General features: G+C 51.1%; 1 protein-coding gene across 2 annotated transcripts in view; it reads left to right on the top strand.

Annotated features, from left to right (window-relative positions):
* dennd2a (DENN/MADD domain containing 2A) overlaps nt 1-20,035 on the top strand; it is a 45,818-nt gene that overhangs the window by 14,625 nt on the left and 11,158 nt on the right. Inside the window, exons 2-11 of one of the 2 annotated variants that reach the window (XM_031898521.1) lie at nt 12,274-12,372; nt 13,340-14,491; nt 15,736-15,860; nt 16,234-16,352; nt 16,590-16,787; nt 16,873-16,966; nt 17,880-17,930; nt 18,062-18,249; nt 18,410-18,519; nt 18,945-19,014. In XM_031898521.1, coding sequence (XP_031754381.1) covers nt 12,287-12,372; nt 13,340-14,491; nt 15,736-15,860; nt 16,234-16,352; nt 16,590-16,787; nt 16,873-16,966; nt 17,880-17,930; nt 18,062-18,249; nt 18,410-18,519; nt 18,945-19,014 — 2,193 coding nt within the window. In that variant the 5' untranslated portion in view covers nt 12,274-12,286. The remainder of the gene's footprint in view (nt 1-12,273; nt 12,373-13,339; nt 14,492-15,735; nt 15,861-16,233; nt 16,353-16,589; nt 16,788-16,872; nt 16,967-17,879; nt 17,931-18,061; nt 18,250-18,409; nt 18,520-18,944; nt 19,015-20,035) is intronic. The other variant, XM_031898522.1, reaches the window with a different exon arrangement.

Below are 20,035 nucleotides of genomic sequence, written 5' to 3'. Positions count from 1 at the left end.
GGTTTGCAGGGGGTTGCTGGGAGTTGCTGGGGGTTGCTGGGAGTTGCTGGGGTTTTCAGGGGGTTGCTGAGAGTTGCTGGGGTTTGCAGGGGGTTGCTGAGAGTTGCTGGGGTTTGCAGGGGGTTGCTGAGAGTTGCTGGGGTTGATGGGAGTTGCTGGGGTTTGCAGGGGGTTACTGAGAGTTGCTGGGGTTTGCAGGGGGTTGCTGAGAGTTGCTGGGGGTTGCTGGGAGTTGCTGGGGGTTGCTGGGAGTTGCTGGGGTTGCTGGGAGTTGCTGGGGTTGATGGGAGTTGCTGGGGTTTGCAGGGGGTTGCTGAGAGTTGCTGGGGGTTGCTGGGAGTTGCTGGGGGTTGCTGGGAGTTGCTGGGGTTGATGGGAGTTGCTGGGGTTTGCAGGGGGTTGCTGAGAGTTGCTGGGGGTTGCTGGGAGTTGCTGGGGTTTGCAGGGGGTTACTGAGAGTTGCTGGGGTTTGCAGGGGGTTGCTGAGAGTTGCTGGGGGTTGCTGGGAGTTGCTGGGGGTTGCTGGGAGTTTCTGGGGGTTGCTGGGAGTTGCTGGGGTTGATGGGAGTTGCTGGGGTTTGCAGGGGGTTGCTGAGAGTTGCTGGGAGTTGCTGGGGTTTGCAGGGGGTTACTGAGAGTTGCTGGGGTTTGCAGGGGGTTGCTGAGAGTTGCTGGGGGTTGCTGGGAGTTTCTGGGGGTTGCTGGGAGTTGCTGGGGTTGATGGGAGTTGCTGGGGTTTGCAGGGGGTTGCTGAGAGTTGCTGGGGGTTGCTGGGAGTTGCTGGGGTTTGCAGGGGGTTACTGAGAGTTGCTGGGGTTTGCAGGGGTTGCTGAGAGTTGCTGGGGGTTGCTGGGAGTTGCTGGGGGTTGCTGGGAGTTGCTGGGGTTGCTGGGGTTTGCAGGGGGTTACTGAGAGTTGCTGGGGTTTGCAGGGGGTTGCTGAGAGTTGCTGGGGGTTGCTGGGAGTTTCTGGGAGTTGCTGGGGTTTGCAGGGGGTTACTGAGAGTTGCTGGGGTTTGCAGGGGGTTGCTGAGAGTTGCTGGGGGTTGCTGGGAGTTGCTGGGGGTTGCTGGGAGTTGCTGGGGTTGCTGAGGTTTGCAGGGGGTTGCTGAGAGTTGCTGGGGTTTGCAGGGGGTTACTGAGAGCTGCTGGGGTTTGCAGGGGGTTGCTGAGAGTTGCTGGGGTTGATGGGAGTTGCTGGGGTTTGCAGGGGGTTACTGAGAGTTGCTGGGGTTTGCAGGGGGTTGCTGAGAGTTGCTGGGGGTTGCTGGGAGTTGCTGGGGGTTGCTGGGAGTTGCTGGGGTTGCTGGGAGTTGCTGGGGTTTGCAGGGGGTTGCTGAGAGTTGCTGGGGGTTGCTGGGAGTTGCTGGGGTTGCTGAGGTTTGCAGGGGGTTGCTGGGAGTTGCTGGGGTTTGCAGGGGGTTACTGAGAGTTGCTGGGGGTTGCTGGGAGTTGCTGGGGTTTGCAGGGGGTTACTGAGAGTTGCTGGGGGTTGCTGGGAGTTGCTGGGGTTGCTGAGGTTTGCAGGGGGTTACTGAGAGTTGCTGGGGGTTGCTGGGAGTTGCTGGGGTTGCTGAGGTTTGCAGGGGGTTGCTGGGAGTTGCTGGGGTTTGCAGGGGGTTGCTGGGAGTTGCTGAGAGTTGCTGGGGGTTGTTGGGAGTTGCTGAGGGTTTCTGGGGGTTGCTGGGAGTTGTTGGGGGTTGCTGGGAGTTGCTGGGGGTTGGGGGGGTGCTGGGAGTTGCTGGGAGTTGCGACGGGTTGCTGGGGGTTGCAGGGGGTTGCTGGGAGTTGTTGGGGGGTTGCTGGGAGTTGCTGGGGGTTGGGGGGTTGCTGGGAGTTGCTAGGGGTTGCTGGGAGTTGCTGGGGGTTGCTGGGAGTTGTTGGGGGTTGGGGGGGTGCTGGGAGTTGCTGGGGGTTGGGGGGTGCGGGGGGTTGCTGGGGTTTGCAGGGGGTTGCTGGGAGTTGCTAGGGGTTGCTGGGAGTTGCTGGGGTTGCTGGGAGTTTTTGGGGGGGTGCTGGGAGTTTCTGGGGTTTGCAGGGGTTTGCTGGGAGTGGCTGGGGGTTGCTGGGAGTTGCTGGGGTTTGCAGGGGTTTGCAGGGGGTTGCTGGGGGTTGCTGGGAGTTGCTGGGGGTTGCTGGGGTTTGCAGGGGGTTGCTGGGAGTTGCTGGGGGTTGCTGGGAGTTGTTGGGGGTTGGGGGGGTGCTGGGAGTTGCTGGGGTTTGCAGGGGGTTGCTGGGAGTTGCTGGGGGTTGCTGGGAGTTGTTGGGGGTTGGGGGGGTGCTGGGAGTTGCTGGGAGTTGTTGGGGGTTGGGGGGGTGCTGGGAGTTGCTGGGGTTTGCAGGGGGTTGCTGGGAGTTGCTAGGGGTTGCTGGGAGTTGCTGGGGGTTGCTGCGAGTTGGGGGGGTGCTGGGAGTTGTTGGGGGGGGTGCTGGGGGTTGCTGGGAGTTGTTGGGGGGGGTGCTGGGAGTTGCTGGGAGTTGTTGGGGGTTTGGGGGGTGCTGGGAGTTTCTGGGGGTTGCTGGGGTTTGCAGGGGGTTGCTGGGAGTTGCTGATCAATTCCAGAATTTCTCCAAAGTATCCGCCATTACCAGGCCCATGGGCTCGGAACCACACGATTGTACTGACCCCCCCCCCTCACATTTGTTTGGTGCTTAAATCCCCTTTCTTCTGCCTGCAATGGTTTGCCCCAAGGTGGGGGTCTTAAAGGGGGTGGTCCTGCCGGCCCAGTCCCACCCTGGGAGTAACCCAAATGGGACTTTTGGTTTATAGATGTCGGCAGATATATTGTTCTATTGGTGTCTATGGAAGATATAGGAAAGAGCCTTTAACCATAAGAGCTAACAATCTACTGACTGTGCTGTGATCCTGCAGATGACATTCTGGTTCAGATAATTACTTTAATGTGCTACTGAACGCATCTTCCCACTCTCTTGCACTAAACTCCACCCACTTTCCAGTAAGCCACGCCCCTTTTGGGGTCCTGAAAACCTTGTAGGGAAAAGGATATGGCCAAGGTAGGAATATCCAAGGGGTTTTATATACAGAGATTTCTCCCTCCCCTGACATTGCCCCAAGTAAATTTTTAACCAGGTCCCCTACCTACCCAGGCCATGCCCCAATCTGCCCAGGCCATGCCCCAATCTGCCCAGACCATGCCCCTATCTACCCAGGCCATGCCCCAATCTGCCCAGGCCATGCCCCAATCTGCCCAGGCCATGCCCCAATCTGCCCAGGCCATGCCCCAATCTGCCCAGGCCATGCCCCAATCTGCCCAGGCCATGCCCCAATCTGCCCAGGCCATGCCCCAATCTGCCCAGGCCATGCCCCAATCTGCCCAGGCCATGCCCCAATCTGCCCAGGCCATGCCCCCATCTACCCAGGCCATGCCCCAATCTGCCCAGGCCATGCCCCAATCTGCCCAGGCCATGCCCCAATCTGCCCAGGCCATGCCCCAGTCTGCCCACACCATGCCCCAATCTGCCCAGGCCATGCCTCAATCTGCCCAGGCCATGCCCCAATCTGCCCAGGCCATGCCCCAGTCTGCCCAGGCCATGCCCCAATCTGCCCAGGCCATGCCCCAATCTGCCCAGGCCATGCCCCAATCTGCCCAGGCCATGCCCCAGTCTGCCCACAACATGCCCCAATCTGCCCAGGCCATGCCCCAACCTGCCCAGGCCATGCCCCAATCTGCCCAGACCTTCCATCTACCCATCTCCTGCTCTGACCCCTCCAGGATATAAATATTAGGGAAATCTGTAGATGGGGGTGGGCCCATTCTCCCAACAATTAGGAGACGGCACCAAATGGAATGGAGTTTGTATAGAGTTACAGTGGAAATAAGAGGGGCTAATGGGAATTGCCCCAGACTTGGGGGGGGGGGGGGGTCACTATTGTAAATAAACCTGTGTATTTTGCCCTCAAATCACACGGCAGTTCTATTTCCATATGGAGCCACCGCAATGCGTTTCTAATTGTCTCTTTTACTGAGCATTTATCATTAACGATATCCCACGCGTGTCACTTCCTGTCTTTAACTGTGAGAAACAGCATCGACTTCCTGTGTGCGGTGAAAACAACAATTATAGGGTCAGTCACAGAGGCCACTGTCCTTACTGCATCCGTGCGCAGTCCAGCGGGAACAGTCTGCAACATTGTCATGGTTACAGCGTTCCACCTTGTCTTGCTATAGTAGAAACCCAGTGAGAATGAGGAATGAATGGATATTGGGGAGTTGTATCAGGAGTCAGAACCAGCAGTGCAGGGAAGGGAAAGGGACAGACACAGTGACAGTTACACATAACTATAAACCCAGTGAGAATGAGGAATGAATGGATATTGGGGAGTTGTATCAGGAGTCAGAACCAGCAGTGCAGGGAAGGGAAAGGGACAGACACAGTGACAGTTACACATAACTATAAACCCAGTGAGAATGAGGAATGAATGGGTATTGGGGAGTTGTATCAGGAGTCAGAACCAGCAGTGCAGGGAAGGGAAAGGGACAGACACAGTGACAGTTACACATAACTATAAACCCAGTGAGAATGAGGGATGAATGGATATTGGGGAGTTGTATCAGGAGTCAGAACCAGCAGTGCAGGGAAGGGAAAGGGACAGACACAGTGACAGTTACACATAACTATAAACCCAGTGAGAATGAGGAATGAATGGGTATTGGGGAGGTGTATCAGGAGTCAGAACCAGCAGTGCAGGGAAGGGAAAGGGACAGACACAGTGACAGTTACACATAACTATAAACCCAGTGAGAATGAGGAATGAATGGATATTGGGGAGTTGTATCAGGAGTCAGAACCAGCAGTGCAGGGAAGGGAAAGGGACAGACACAGTGACAGTTACACATAACTATAAACCCAGTGAGAATGAGGAATGAATGGGTATTGGGGAGTTGTATCAGGAGTCAGAACCAGCAGTGCAGGGAAGGGAAAGGGACAGACACAGTGACAGTTACACATAACTATAAACCCAGTGAGAATGAGGGATGAATGGGTATTGGGGAGTTGTATCAGGAGTCAGAACCAGCAGTGCAGGGAAGGGAAAGGGACAGACACAGTGACAGTTACACATAACTATAAACCCAGTGAGAATGAGGGATGAATGGGTATTGGGGAGTTGTATCAGGAGTCAGAACCAGCAGTGCAGGGAAGGGAAAGGGACAGACACAGTGACAGTTACACATAACTATAAACCCAGTGAGAATGAGGGATGAATGGGTATTGGGGAGTTGTATCAGGAGTCAGAACCAGCAGTGCAGGGAAGGGAAAGGGACAGACACAGTGACAGTTACACATAACTATAAACCCAGTGAGAATGAGGGATGAATGGATATTGGGGAGTTGTATCAGGAGTCAGAACCAGCAGTGCAGGGAAGGGAAAGGGACAGACACAGTGACAGTTACACATAACTATAAACCCAGTGAGAATGAGGAATGAATGGATATTGGGGAGTTGTATCAGGAGTCAGAACCAGCAGTGCAGGGAAGGGAAAGGGACAGACACAGTGACAGTTACACATAACTATAAACCCAGTGAGAATGAGGAATGAATGGGTATTGGGGAGTTGTATCAGGAGTCAGAACCAGCAGTGCAGGGAAGGGAAAGGGACAGACACAGTGACAGTAAAGGTGGCCATACACGGACCGATTTTTTACTTACAAACGACCGATTCCCGAACGATCCGATGCTATCGTTAAGTTATCGTATAGTTAGTGGTGTACGAACGATCGTCGGCCCACTAAATGAGCCGACATTATCGTCCCCAAAATCGATCGGCCAGGTTTAAAAATTTTGGTCGTTTAACGATAAAATCTGCCAGTTGGTGTGAGTGTCAGACATTTGTCTTTCAACGATTGTTCTCTGCGCATGTCACGATTGCCAGCAACGACATCGATCGTACGTAGATGTACGATCGTAGGTATTTTACGATAATGATGCGACAAAATCTTTCCCGAATTATCGTTGCCCGTGGATGGCATATCGTATGGGAACTCGATCGCCATACGATCGTTTGTCGATATAATCGTTCATCGCACAACGAGCGAAATCGCCTCGTGTATGGCCACCTTTACACATAACTATAAACCCAGTGAGAATGAGGAATGAATGGGTATTGGGGAGTTGTATCAGGAGTCAGAATCAGCAGTGCAGGGAAGGGAAAGGGACAGACACAGTGACAGTTACACATAACTATAAAGCCAGTGAGAATGAGGGATGAATGGGTATTGGGGAGTTGTATCAGGAGTCAGAACCAGCAGTGCAGGGAAGGGAAAGGGACAGACACAGTGACAGTTACACATAACTATAAACCCAGTGAGAATGAGGGATGAATGGGTATTGGGGAGTTGTATCAGGAGTCAGAACCAGCAGTGCAGGGAAGGGAAAGGGACAGACACAGTGACAGTTACACATAACTATAAATGATGGGTATGGGGAGTGTATAGGAGCAGAACCAGTGGGCAATAAGCTTAACCCAGTGAGAATGAGGGATGAATGGATATTGGGGAGTTGTATCAGGAGTCAGAACCAGCAGTGCAGGGAAGGGAAAGGGACAGACACAGTGACAGTTACACATAACTATAAATGGCAGATTTCCCCTTTAAAGCGTTTGGGCAGGAGCTGTAGAAGCGCTCGGAGCTGTCGGATCGGGGGGTAGAAGCGTTGGCGCTGACAGGCAGTCGCAGCTCTTCGGGATTTAATTACAAGCAGGAGAAGCTGTTACAGCTGGAGTTTGCGTTATTTCCAGGCGTGACCGTCGGGCTGGGAATGATTATGGGGCTAATTTAATTTGGAGAGGATTGGGTATAGCAGGGGCCAAATCTCTTCCCGTTTCACTTGCAGCTCATTTTCAGTTACAGTGAGATGCACATTGGGGGATTTTGGTGGTGTTTGAATGATTTAGCTTTTTGTTTGGATGCTCTCCAGTTCGGCATTTCAGTGGCTATCTGGTTGCTAGCGTCCGGTTTACCCTAGCAACCAGGCAGGTCTCTGATTGGGAGGCTGGAAGTTGAATAGGAAGGGACAGAATAGATAAGGAATAAAAAGTAACAACAATAATACAATTATTAACTAAAAAAAGATACACTTCCCCTTTAAAAAAAAAAGCAGAAACAAATAGAAGAAATTCTCTGGGTGCCTATTGGGGTAGAAAGGGTTAAACCCATATTTTGACCCATTTGACACTGACCCTGTTTTTCCAAGGGGATCATCCCTCAGGCTTTAGGGTAGAGCCTATGTGTCCGCCGGAACATTCCCACTTCCAAGTGATATCAGAGTAAATAGGAAATGGGGGGGGGGGGGGGGGGCTGGGATCAGGAGTCGTGTCGCAGCAGTGCAAGGAGGGGGTCTGTGGCACTGTGGGAGTTATGTTATAAACTGAAGGTCTAGTAACCCATAGCAACCTATCCACAGGTACCTGTTGAAAAGCAATCACCTTATTAGTTGCTATGGGTTACTAGACCTTTCTCAGCCAGCAAAGAATCTGCTTACTGGGACGTTATCCTCAGGGCGAGCCTTGGCCTTTACATGTCTGTACTGGCGGAACTGAATAGGGGCAAGGGTGGGTCATGGGTGCTGAGCTTGGGGGAATTTCTGCAGAATCAGGGTCAGTCCTTAACCCAGTTCCCTTTTCAGAGCCATCTGTTATAGTAATGGTTTTACTGGTTTTACTGGTTTAAACTAGTAAACAAGGTTACAGATATATTGGGGTAACAGTCACCCCGCTATAGTTCCAGGGGTACCCAGGGCACAAATAAGCACTCACCCCAAATCCCCCCCTAACTGGCCTTCAGGCTGGGCCCCCTTAGCCCATAACAAGGTTACAGATATATAGAAACATTGGGGTAACAGTCACCCCGCTATAGTTCCAGGGGTACCCAGGGCACAAATAAGCACTCACCCCAAATCCCCCCCTAACTGGCCTTCAGGCTGGGCCCCCTTAGCCCATAACAAGGTTACAGATATATAGAAACATTGGGGTAACAGTCACCCCGCTATAGTTCCAGGGGTACCCAGGGCACAAATAAGCACTCACCCCAAATCCCCCCCTAACTGGCCTTCAGGCTGGGCCCCCTTAGCCCATAACAAGGTTACAGATATATAGAAACATTGGGGTAACAGTCACCCCGCTATAGTTCCAGGGGTACCCAGGGCACAAATAAGCACTCACCCCAAATCCCCCCCTAACTGGCCTTCAGGCTGGGCCCCCTTAGCCCATAACAAGGTTGCAGATATATAGAAACATTGGGGTAACAGTCACCCCGCTATAGTTCCAGGGGTACCCAGGGCACAAATAAGCACTCACCCCAAATCCCCCCCTAACTGGCCTTTAGGCTGGGCCCCCTTAGCCCATAACAAGGTTACAGATATATAGAAACATTGGGGTAACAGTCACCCCGCTATAGTTCCAGGGGTACCCAGGGCTCTGTATCGCTGTTGTTCAGATGGCTTCCCAGCTGTAAGGGGTTAAACCAATTTGCCCCGCCCACATTGCCACACGCAGGGCAGCCATTCCCCATTCCATCCCATTGATATTCCACAGCAGCTCCCAGTAAAGCAGCAGAATCTCCTGCCAGGATTCCCAATGGGACTGGGGGGGGGGGACCCTACAAGTGACAAGACTAAGGGCGGGAGCAAAACTCACTTGCTGAGTTGAAGTCGGAACAAGCAGTGCAGGGAGCAGTGGGAATAGAATTCATTAATGTATGTAGGAAAGTTGCTCAAAGTGACATCATGCAGAATATATTTTAACTGTTTAGGTGCAGTTCCCCTTTAGAATATCATTGTGCTGCTGCAGCTGCACGGTTCTGTCCCTGCTGCACGGTTCTGTGTATCCCCCCCCCCCCATTCTTCCCTACCCCCACCTGTCTGGGTCTGGTGTTCTGTTGCATCTAATGGGTTTGTTAACCCATGAATCACTGGCCTGACTTGTTCCCATTACACCCCAATATTTCACTTCTGTGTGCCCCCCATATCCCTTTCCCAGGGAGCGTCCATCATGCCTGATCAAGGGGGGGGGGACCCCAGATGGGTCTGATCAAACTTGCTCTGTTACATGGGGGCTGTGAGTATCACAAGGGAATTGCCTTCTGGCTAACGGTGTTGATGACCCACCAATGAAACTGCAGATTCAGGGACTGCTAAGGATGCTGGGAATTATAGTCCAGCAAAACAGCACGTGACCTCACATAGCATTACTATAATGGGAATAAAACATTCAATAAAGCATTACTGGGAGTTTTATTCTATGTTGGGTTTAGTTCCCCTTTACACTCAGTACAATAAATACAGATTTAGGGAAAGGGAGGGGCAGGAGGTTTCGTTTTCTCTCCCCAGCGGAAGGGCCGGTACTTATGTATCACAGTAACCCCCCCCCCGGCCTGTTATTAACCCACACCCTGCACGGCTAGTTAGCAATTCCTGCTACATGGCTAGTTAGCAATTCCTGCTACATGGCTAGTTAGCAATTCCTGCTACATGGCTAGTTAGCAATTCCTGCTGCATGGCTAGTTAGCAATTTATCCTACACGGCTAGTTAGCAATTCATGCTACATGGCTAGTTAGCAATTTATCCTACACGGCTAGTTAGCAATTCATGCTACATGGCTAGTTAGCAATTCCTGCTACACGGCTAGTTAGCAATTCATGCTACACGGCTAGTTAGCAATTCCTGCTACATGGCTAGTTAGCAATTCCTGCTACATGGCTAGTTAGCAATTCCTGCTACATGGCTAGTTAGCAATTCCTGCTGCATGGCTAGTTAGTAATTCATGCTACACGGCTAGTTAGCAATTTATGCTACATGGCTAGTTAGCAATTCATGCTGCATGGCTAGTTAGCAATTCCTGCTGCATGGCTAGTTAGTAATTCATGCTGCACGGCTAGTTAGCAATTCCTGCTACATGGCTAGTTAGTAATTCATGCTGCACGGCTAATTAGCAATTCCTGCTGCATGGCTAGTTAGCAATTCATGCTACACGGCTAGTTAGCAATTCCTGCTGCATGGCTAGTTAGTAATTCATGCTGCACGGCTAGTTAGCAATTCCTGCTACATGGCTAGTTAGTAATTCATGCTGCACGGCTAATTAGCAATTCCTGCTGCATGGCTAGTTAGCAATTCATGCTACACGGCTAGTTAGCAATTCCTGCTGCATGGCTAGTTAGTAATTCATGCTGCACGGCTAGTTAGCAATTCCTGCTACATGGCTAGTTAGTAATTCATGCTGCACGGCTAATTAGCAATTCCTGCTGCATGGCTAGTTAGCAATTCATGCTACACGGCTAGTTAGCAATTCCTGCTGCATGGCTAGTTAGCAATTCCTACTGCATGGCTAGTTAGCAATTTATGCTGCATGGCTAGTTAGTAAAGTTCACGCTGCATGGCTGCATAGAAGTCAGTTCAGTCTGCAGCATGAATCTAAATAAATCCGTAATTAGCCATGCAGGGTGTGGATTCAATATAATAAAGGGGGTGAGGTGGTAACCCTGCCCTCGGCATAAGTCATAAGGCCCCCTTGGGATTCCCCGCACCCACATAGGGAAATAGTCTCGTTGTTTAGTCCTGGGCCGGGGGCGGAAGAACAAGGATCATGTTTTTGGCCAATTTTTCATTCATTTAAAGATAAAATAGGAAAAGCAGAGCTGCATTAGTGTCATATTAAAGGGGAACTACACCCAGCTGACTGGGAGAACCGACTTCTGCTACATTGTTTCATGAGTAGGAACCGTAACTCCCACCGTCCCCATGGTTCAACCTTATTTGGAGGCTGCTGATTGAAAGGGGGGGGTTCCTATAAAGCTATAGAGGAATCAGACCCCCACAGTCCAACCCCCCTTTAGCAAGTTAACTTCCCCTTTAATCTGTGTCTTATTTGATTCAGCTCCTTTCCTATTTGTTTCCGTCCCACCCCGGGAATGAAGGGTCCCCCCCTGGCCGATCACATGACTAGGGGGTCCGGCTGGGACCTGACAGCTCGATCTCATTTGCTTGATTGACTCTTTATCATTTAATTCTTAACCCTTTGCTTCCTGGATCTTGAGTGGCGCTACCCAGAGCTGTTTATGAGAAAAGAGGAGATTTTGGCCCTGTTTGTTGGCATTTATAGAAATAGCCCTTTAATGATGTGGTTTGGTCTCCTTCAAGCGGCCAATAAAAAAGTGTTTGTTTTAGTGCAGTAAAAGGCACAATTGAGGTTTTGTGGTCAAACGGTACCAGCCCAGCACCCATACCGACTGCGCCTGTAACTGAATGGGGAGAAATGGCTGCTTGTGCCTTTATATGGGCACAGAACCCCTCAGTGACTGCTAATATCCTTATCATTTACAGTAGGGGGTACATTATCCCTTATAATACATGAGTGATACTCAGAGTTCCCTGTATAACTCAGCCTGCAGCCTTGTGCCTTTATATGGGCACAGAACCCCTCAGTGACTGCTAATATCCTTATCATTTACAGTAGGGGGTACATTATCCCTTATAATACATGAGTGATACTCAGAGTTCCCTGTATAACTCAGCCTGCAGCCTTGTGCCTTTATATGGGCACAGAACCCCTCAGTGACTGCTAATATCCTTATCATTTACAGTAGGGGGTACATTATCCCTTATAATACATGAGTGATACTCAGAGTTCCCTGTATAACTCAGCCTGCAGCCTTGTGCCTTTATATGGGGGGCACAGAACCCCTCAGTGACTGCTAATATCCTTATCATTTACAGTAGGGGGTACATTATCCCTTATAATACATGAGTGATACTCAGAGTTCCCTGTATAACTCAGCCTGCAGCCTTGTGCCTTTATATGGGGGGCACAGAACCCCTCAGTGACTGCTAATATCCTTATCATTTACAGTAGGGGGTACATTCTCCCTTATAATACATGAGTGATACTCAGAGTTCCCTGTATAACTCAGCCTGCAGCCTTGTGCCTTTATATGGGGGGCACAGAACCCCTCAGTGACTGCTAATATCCTTATCATTTACAGTAGGGGGTACATTATCCCTTATAATACATGAGTGATACTCAGAGTTCCCTGTATAACTCAGCCTGCAGCCTTGTGCCTTTATATGGGGGGCACAGAACCCCTCAGTGACTGCTAATATCCTTATCATTTACAGTAGGGGGTACATTATCCCTTATAATACATGAGTGATACTCAGAGTTCCCTGTATAACTCAGCCTGCAGCCTTGTGCCTTTATATGGGGGGCACAGAACCCCTCAGTGACTGCTAATATCCTTATCATTTCCCGTTTATCCCCCCAGGGGTGCCACAGCGATGCCCAATGCTGACACCATGACTGTGAGACGGGCGGCAGTGGTGACCAGGTATAAAGATCACTCAGCAGCCCAGTTCAGCTCTAGGTAAGTACCATTTATTTGTTTCACCTCTTAGGCCACACCCATGAACTACCCCCTGATTAATATCAAGCCCCACCCCCAGGCCACACCTTAGACGACCCCATTGGGCAAAGGTGGCCTTGAGGAACTTACCAGGTGGGAGGTGCTTGGGTGGGTCATGGCCATGTTTGGGCGTAATGGGGCGAGGTCAGGGGGTGTGGTCAAGCCTGCACTATAGTTGAGCCATTTGTTTAATTGGAGCCCCACTGTACCGAGTAGAATAGGGCCCGTTAGTAATGGCGGCTCATCGCTAGGAGAGGGTTTGGCCTTTCCTGCTTTCTCACTGGCAGCCAAACTGAATATCTGTGTCTCTGACTTTCCATTCCTCCTCTGGGGCCGCAGGAAGTGCTGGAAAATAACGCGGCGGGGAGTTCATCAACCCTCGGGGTTACAGTTGTGTTAACCCCTTCCCTCCAGGTGTCCGTCCCTTCCAGAAAAGCGCATTTCTGCCGTGCCGATACACCAATTGGCTTCTTACGTGGCCTCCATTGGTCTTTGTATGTTTACAAGCTGCAGGCACTGGTTGCTATGACAGTGACCTTAGCAACCTGGCTAGGAAATGCTGTATTTTACTTACGGTACCGGCCCAGAGGTGCAGCAGCCCTATAACAGTAATGCCCCAGGTCTTCACAGTTGCCCCCAGCAGCTCCCCATCTTGTCCGGCCATCTTTAGTGTGTCAGTGGCACCGCACCTGCTCAGTGATCTCTGGGCTGCTGCTGGGGAGGAGCTAAGCTTAGGGGGTGGGGGGGGAAATCATCACAGATGGGAGGATCATCTGCCATAGCAACCAATAGTACTGTCTTGACTCATTGGCTCAAGTCCAAGACATCTAAGATGGAAACTTAGATATAGACCAGGGGTAGAACATAGGTAGAGATTGCAGCCAATCACTGTGTGACATATAACTTACTTGATTTTTTTTGTCCGTAGGGTTAAGCTCGTGGGGAAAGAAAACTCTAGAAGAAAATCTACGGCTCAAGTTGATTGTTCCGAGGAGAACCAAGGCGGAAATATTTCTAGGCAAGAAGTGTTTCTGCAAAAAAGTCCACTCCAGAGCCTTGATAACCTACCAGGAGAAGCAGGCATAGACGTTCTAGAGTGGAACATGCTCAGCCACAGGATGATCATCAATGAACCAGTCATGGACCTCAGCGTCAAGGAACAAGGCCACGTCCTGAAGAAACAGTTGGGAAGCGCACAACTTGCCTCACCTCCCCAGAAGATCCCACTGAAGAAGACTTCCAGCATCAAGGATAAGATTTCCGAGTGGGAAGGAAAGAAGGAGTCGCAGTCCCCGGTTCTGAGCCGGAAGGAGTCCTTGCACTTGAAGAGACAGGAATCCACCGGCACGGTTACTGGAGAAGCAGTTGGCAATGGAAAGATCCGACCATCTCCTCTTCTCAGCAGGAAGGAGATGTCTCCCATTAAGAGACAGGATTCTACTGGGCTGAGTTCTGTAGACACGGTGGTTGCAGAAGGTAAGATGAGGCCCAAAGGGAGTATTAAGAGGATGTTCAGTTGGGAGACGGACAATAAAGAGACTGAGAAACCAACTGACAAAGAGAGTGACCAGAATGCTGAAAGAGAGAGCCCATCAGGGAACAAGAAGGACCAGACCACAGTCTTAAGCCAAGTGAAAAGGTTTGAGCGCTCCTTGAAGGACAGTCCATCTGATCTGCAGCCACAGTTGCCCGGAACCTATTATTCCCCCCAGTGCCTGCTAGAGACAGAGGGCCAGGTTGGGTCCAAGAAAACTCATGAAACATCTGAGCCCATTTTTGGGACGGTGGGAGAGGGTAGAGCCTCCCGAAGGACTAGCAACGCCGAGAACGTATATACGGAACCGGGAGCACTGGAGAAAAGGCTTCCCATAAACCCACTGCCAAAGCCCAGAAGGACTTTCCGTCACGAAGGGGAAGGGGAGATCTTTCCACACAGGACGACTGGGCTCCGTAAAATGAACAGGAGAGACTTGCCTCCTCTTCCAGTTATACCTCCCCCTCCTCTCCCTACATCTCCACCTCCATCGGCCGTAAGCAGAAGGCTTTGGAACGCCAAGCACAAGCATAATGGGGACCACAGGTACTGGATTTGCCCCCCCTCCTATAAAGAGCGACCCTTGTCTGGGCAGGCAGAATTGTCATTAGCGCCTCCTCTGGATTTTCCCCTAAACTGTTGGCCACCATGGGGGGGGCTTAGACAAGTCGTGGTGGGGGCAATGTCAGTTGGGGTACCAGCAAGGGAGACATTTGAAACCATGTTTGCTGTCCTAGATATTCAGCCTCATTTTCCTATTATTAACCCCATTTTGGCTCCTTCCCTTGGCCTACTTGGTTGACCATCATTGGCCGCCCCAACCTACACACACACTGGAATCCAACCACTCCATGTTCATGGGAATTGACCTAGGAGCCCCATAGAGGGCTAAATTTGATGGAGGAGCAGCCCTAGCCCCCACCTCTGCTTGCACCTTGCTCCACCGACAACCAAACCCATCACATTCCTTGCACCGCACCGACCCCCCCCCACCCTTGCCGTGCCCACCCCGTACACAAGCAGTCAAATGTCCTAGTCCAGATCCAGACTAGGATATGCCCAATATCCACCTTAGTCCTAGTCAAGCAATACAGGAGCACTGAGGGTTGTACTGGGCCGGTGGGGCACCGGGAAAAAACCCAGTGGGCCCTGCAGCCCCAGTTGACCCATGTCTGCTCCCTCCACCAACTGCAGGCACATCACCTCTCCATCATGGCCACATGGAGTAAGTGCGGTTGGGGGGGGGGTTTTGACGTTGCAACTGGGGTGGGCTCCGGACACCCCAATCTAACCCTGGGAGCACAATAAGTATATAATTCTCAGTTGCTCCTCAGGGGACCTGGGGTCCAAAAGTAGAAGAATAACCAGGAGGCTTTACTTCTCCTTTAAACACAATGGAGCAAAGATACAAAGACATAGGGGCATACTATATCTGAAGGTGGCAGATTCGGGCCCTTCAGAGCGATTCAGCAGCTTATCTGCCCCCGATGGGCCTACCCACCCAATATCTGGCCTATGCCCGGCATTGTAATTAAACAAGCCCAATATCGGCCACCTTGGGCGGACATATTGGGAGGAAATCTCCTTAAGCTGATTGGGTCTTTCCTCTGTATGTTGGTTTCAGTGTTGCCCTGTAATTACCCCCGGCGGAACAATAATACTGGATTTCAGACTCCCTTCTCTTCCCTATGGGGAATTCAGTGAGGAAGGGCCCCGCAGGTAGTTTATAAGGATTATTATCCAGTATCTATGCCTGTACAAACCCTCTCTCTGTCACCATTGCACCCCAGGAAGTCGTACGAGTTTGAAGACTTGTTGCAGTCGTCGGAGACCGGCCGGGTGGATTGGTACGCACAGACCAAGCTCGCCCTCACTCGCACTTTATCGGAAGAGAACGTCTACGAGGATATTCTAGGTACTGGGCCAAGGAGCTAGCACTCACTATCAAGCCAATGTTTCCTAATGGTGGGGATGGGTTAACATACAGCCTACCCAGTCACATTTGTCCCTTCCAAAATAGGGCTTACTGGAAACTAGGTAGGGGCAACTGGGTGTGGCCTGTGAATTGTGGGTGTGGCCTAAGATGCCCCAATTAACATGCTGGGAGGCTCCCATCTTTATAAACAGCTTAGTCATGCAGCAGATTTCAGGCAAAACAAAGAGTGTTTGGGGGGGGGACAATCACATGGTCTGGGGCCCACCCCACCAATCGGCTTAAGCAAGAATTTTAAAGGGTAAGTCATGCATGATAGGTATGTGAATGTGGTCTGTCCATTTCTGTTTCTCAGACCCCCCATCCAAGGAGAATCCCTACGAAGACATTGAGACAGACAATCAGTGCCTGGCGAAGAAGCGTCCCCCCGCCTTCCCTAGCCCAACCCCCTCCGTCCCGGGGACCCCCACCAAGGTACGAGTCCTCGTTTCTATTTAGAAAAACCATGGCAGCCAATGAGATGCATGCTTTCATTTCTATAGCAGCACTAGACTGATCAAAGCTGATTGCTGATTGGTCTAGGGAGCAATAGCTATTTCCCCTAACTTTGATCTGTCTGAAACTTGAATGCATCAGCCAATGGGCTTTCTATACTCATGGGGGCCCCTTGCAACAGCTGTAATATTAAAGGGCAAGTCTTCCCTCCGTTAGGTACCCCTGAAAAGCCCTTTCTTCAGGCAAAACTCCGAGCGCCGTAGCTTTAAACTCTTGGACATAAGAAAACTGGGCAGGGACGGCGTCTCCTCACCAAGCAGGCTGAGCCCCCCGTCTTCTCCGAGCAGCCCCGACGACTCCTTCTTTAATATGGGGGACCCCCCAAATGGGCGCAAGAGGAGGAAAATCCCCAGGGTACCCGATGTTTCATCTTCCAGTTATTCATTGGCTTCTCTGTAACTTATTTACTGACAGAGTTTCTCTGTTTCACCCCCAAAAGCTGGTGGTGAAGATCAACGCTGTCTTCGAGGCTCGGAGAGGTAAAAAGAGAGTGAAGAGACTGTCACAGTCAGCAGAGAACAACTCTGGGAGAGGTAATGAGGATTAGTTTGCCTTTAATTCCAGATAATGTGACTGTTACCCCAATGTTTCTATATATCTGTAACCTTGTTATGGGCTAAGGGGGCCCAGCCTGAAGGCCAGTTAGGGGGGGATTTGGGGTGAGTGCTTATTTGTGCCCTGGGTACCCCTGGAACTATAGCAGGGTGACTGTTACCCCAATGTTTCTATATATCTGTAACCTTGTTATGGGCTAAGGGGGCCCAGCCTGAAGGCCAGTTAGGGGGGGATTTGGGGTGAGTGCTTATTTGTGCCCTGGGTACCCCTGGAACTATAGCGGGGTGACTGTTACCCCAATGTTTCTATATATCTGTAACCTTGTTATGGGCTAAGGGGGCCCAGCCTGAAGGCCAGTTAGGGGGGGATTTGGGGTGAGTGCTTATTTGTGCCCTGGGTACCCCTGGAACTATAGCGGGGTGACTGTTACCCCAATGTTTCTATATATCTGTAACCTTGTTATGGGCTAAGGGGGCCCAGCCTGAAGGCCAGTTAGGGGGGGATTTGGGGTGAGTGCTTATTTGTGCCCTGGGTACCCCTGGAACTATAGCGGGGTGACTGTTACCCCAATGTTTCTATATATCTGTAACCTTGTTATGGGCTAAGGGGGCCCAGCCTGAAGGCCAGTTAGGGGGGGATTTGGGGTGAGTGCTTATTTGTGCCCTGGGTACCCCTGGAACTATAGCGGGGTGACTGTTACCCCAATGTTTCTATATATCTGTAACCTTGTTATGGGCTAAGGGGGCCCAGCCTGAAGGCCAGTTAGGGGGGGATTTGGGGTGAGTGCTTATTTGTGCCCTGGGTACCCCTGGAACTATAGCGGGGTGACTGTTACCCCCAAAAACATTGATTTCTAATTGTTAATATTAATAATCTTTCCTTTTCCTGTAGTTACAGATGATAACAGTGAGTCTGACAGTGACACAGAAGAGAAGCTGATAGGTGGGGATTATTTTGCTTTATTATTTACAATATTCTGGGTTACAGCATTAATCCAGCGTTACATTGTGATATCACTGCTTGTTAGAACCAGTAAGTGACCAGTGGGTCATTGTCTTCTCCTTGGCCTCCAGCCCACAGCCAACGGTTGGTTCACGTCAAGTCCCGTATGAGCCTGACGCCGAGGTACCACACGTTGGAAAGGGACCTGATTGAATACCAGGAGCGGCAGCTGTTCGAGTACTTTGTGGTGGTCTCGCTGCACAAGAAGCCCTCCAGTAGCGTTTATGTTCCTGAGGTCACCCAGCAGTTCCCTCTGAAGGTACCAGAGATACCTCACATTGTATTTCTACTAATGAGAGACTAATACAGAGCTTGGACCACAAATGGTGGCCATTCCAATGCCAACCTGTGGCTGGTAGAACATCAGAGATACCCTAAGAATTAATATATATATATAACCATAACTCCCTTTCCCGTAGCTGGAACGTTCCTTCAAGTTCATGCGAGAAGCCGAGGACCAGCTCAAAGCCATTCCGCAGTTCTGCTTCCCCGATGCAAAGGATTGGTCTCCGGTCAACCAGTTTGTCAGGTACTCGTTCTAGGTTCTTAGCTTAGAACATGACATGGAACTCTTCAGACTGATGTGGGTTTTGCAGAAGATTACATTCATCTTCTTTCAATAACCAACCAATCTCTACTCATTGGACCAGGATAAAGCTGGGAAGTTGATACCCCGTTACTAAAACTCCCTTCCTCATTGGGTTGCCCAGTAGAGCTTGTAGAGCAGGGGGTTCTGGGAGACGTTGGGTAGCTAGATGTTACTGGGAAACAATTATAGCCCCACTCGGTCCTCTACACTCTTGGGTGGGCAGTTCTGCCATCTTTATGGTATTGCCCCTGTCCAGAAGCCATTATTCCCCAACTGGCTGTGGTCTTTACTGGGACGGACAGGGGATATTTCTTATTGAAACAGGACTTATCTGTTCCCATCAATATTCCTTTTCTTTCTTCCAGTGAAACATTCTCGTTCGTCCTGACTGGGGAAGATGGCAGTCGGCGTTTCGGTTACTGCCGGAGACTCCTGGTAATGGAACCCCCTCAATCATTTTGTAAACGCTCCTTATAGTGGCCAATGTGTGTCACCCCAAGGCTGTTGAGGGGTTTGGTTCTTGCCCTCTCTGCTCCCCCAAACCCTCTGCTTACTTACTTCATCTGAAATATGGCAGTCCCTGGCCCAGCTGGCCCCTGAAATGTCTCAACTCCACCCCCAAAATGTCCCAACTCCGCCCCCTCTCTGCCCAGCCCCTTCTTCATCAGCTGGTAAGGCCTGAAGAAAAAGATGGCAACCCTCCCTATACCCTGCAGCTCTGGGGTATCTAGTTTAATCTTACAATTGATTCAGACATGTCCTAATGACCTCATTTTTCAGGAGGCCCCCTAATTCTCCACACCCCACCCACAGTAACAGCCAGTCACAACTGTCAGATTTTGCACCTGACTTTAACTTCTCCATTGAAAAGCACTGAAACGCTTCTCTAAACATTCTCTGAATTCAGGGTCAGACTGGGCCAGTGGGGTGGGTGGGCCACATTCCCCTTGGGACCCCCTCCCTTGATCGCACAGAAGATAAGTATAATGTAAGTGCGTTTGGGGGGGTTGGGTGGCCAGTGGGGGCTCTTGGGGGTGTGTGGAGGCTGCAGTGGGGGCTCCTGGGAAGGCAGCCCCAGTGGCCCCTAGACACCCCAGCCCAACCCTGTCTAAATTCACCTTAAATAGGATGATCAGGGAGTGTGGCTGGGGGGGAGGGGGTCCACCTGTGGGCAGAATGGGCGTGGAATGGGGGTGTGGCTTGGGGGTGCGTCTGTGGGCAGAATTGGGGTGTGGCTTGGGGGGGTGCGTCTGTGGGCAGAATGGGTGTGGAATGGGGGTGTGGCTTGAGGGGTGCATCTGTGGGCAGAATGGGCATGGAATGGGGGTATGGCTTAGGGGGGTGCATCTGGGCAGAATGGGGGTGTGGCTTGGGGGGTGCGTCTGTGGGCAGAATGGGGGTGTGGCTTGGGGGGTGCGTCTGTGGGCAGAATGGGCGTGAAATGGGGGTGCGTCTG

The sequence above is a fragment of the Xenopus tropicalis genome, chromosome 3 (assembly GCF_000004195.4).
Source record: "Xenopus tropicalis strain Nigerian chromosome 3, UCB_Xtro_10.0, whole genome shotgun sequence".
NCBI lineage: Eukaryota > Metazoa > Chordata > Amphibia > Anura > Pipidae > Xenopus > Xenopus tropicalis.
The sequence above is the reverse complement of the archived record's forward strand: the minus strand, read 5'-3'. Positions and strand labels throughout refer to the sequence as shown.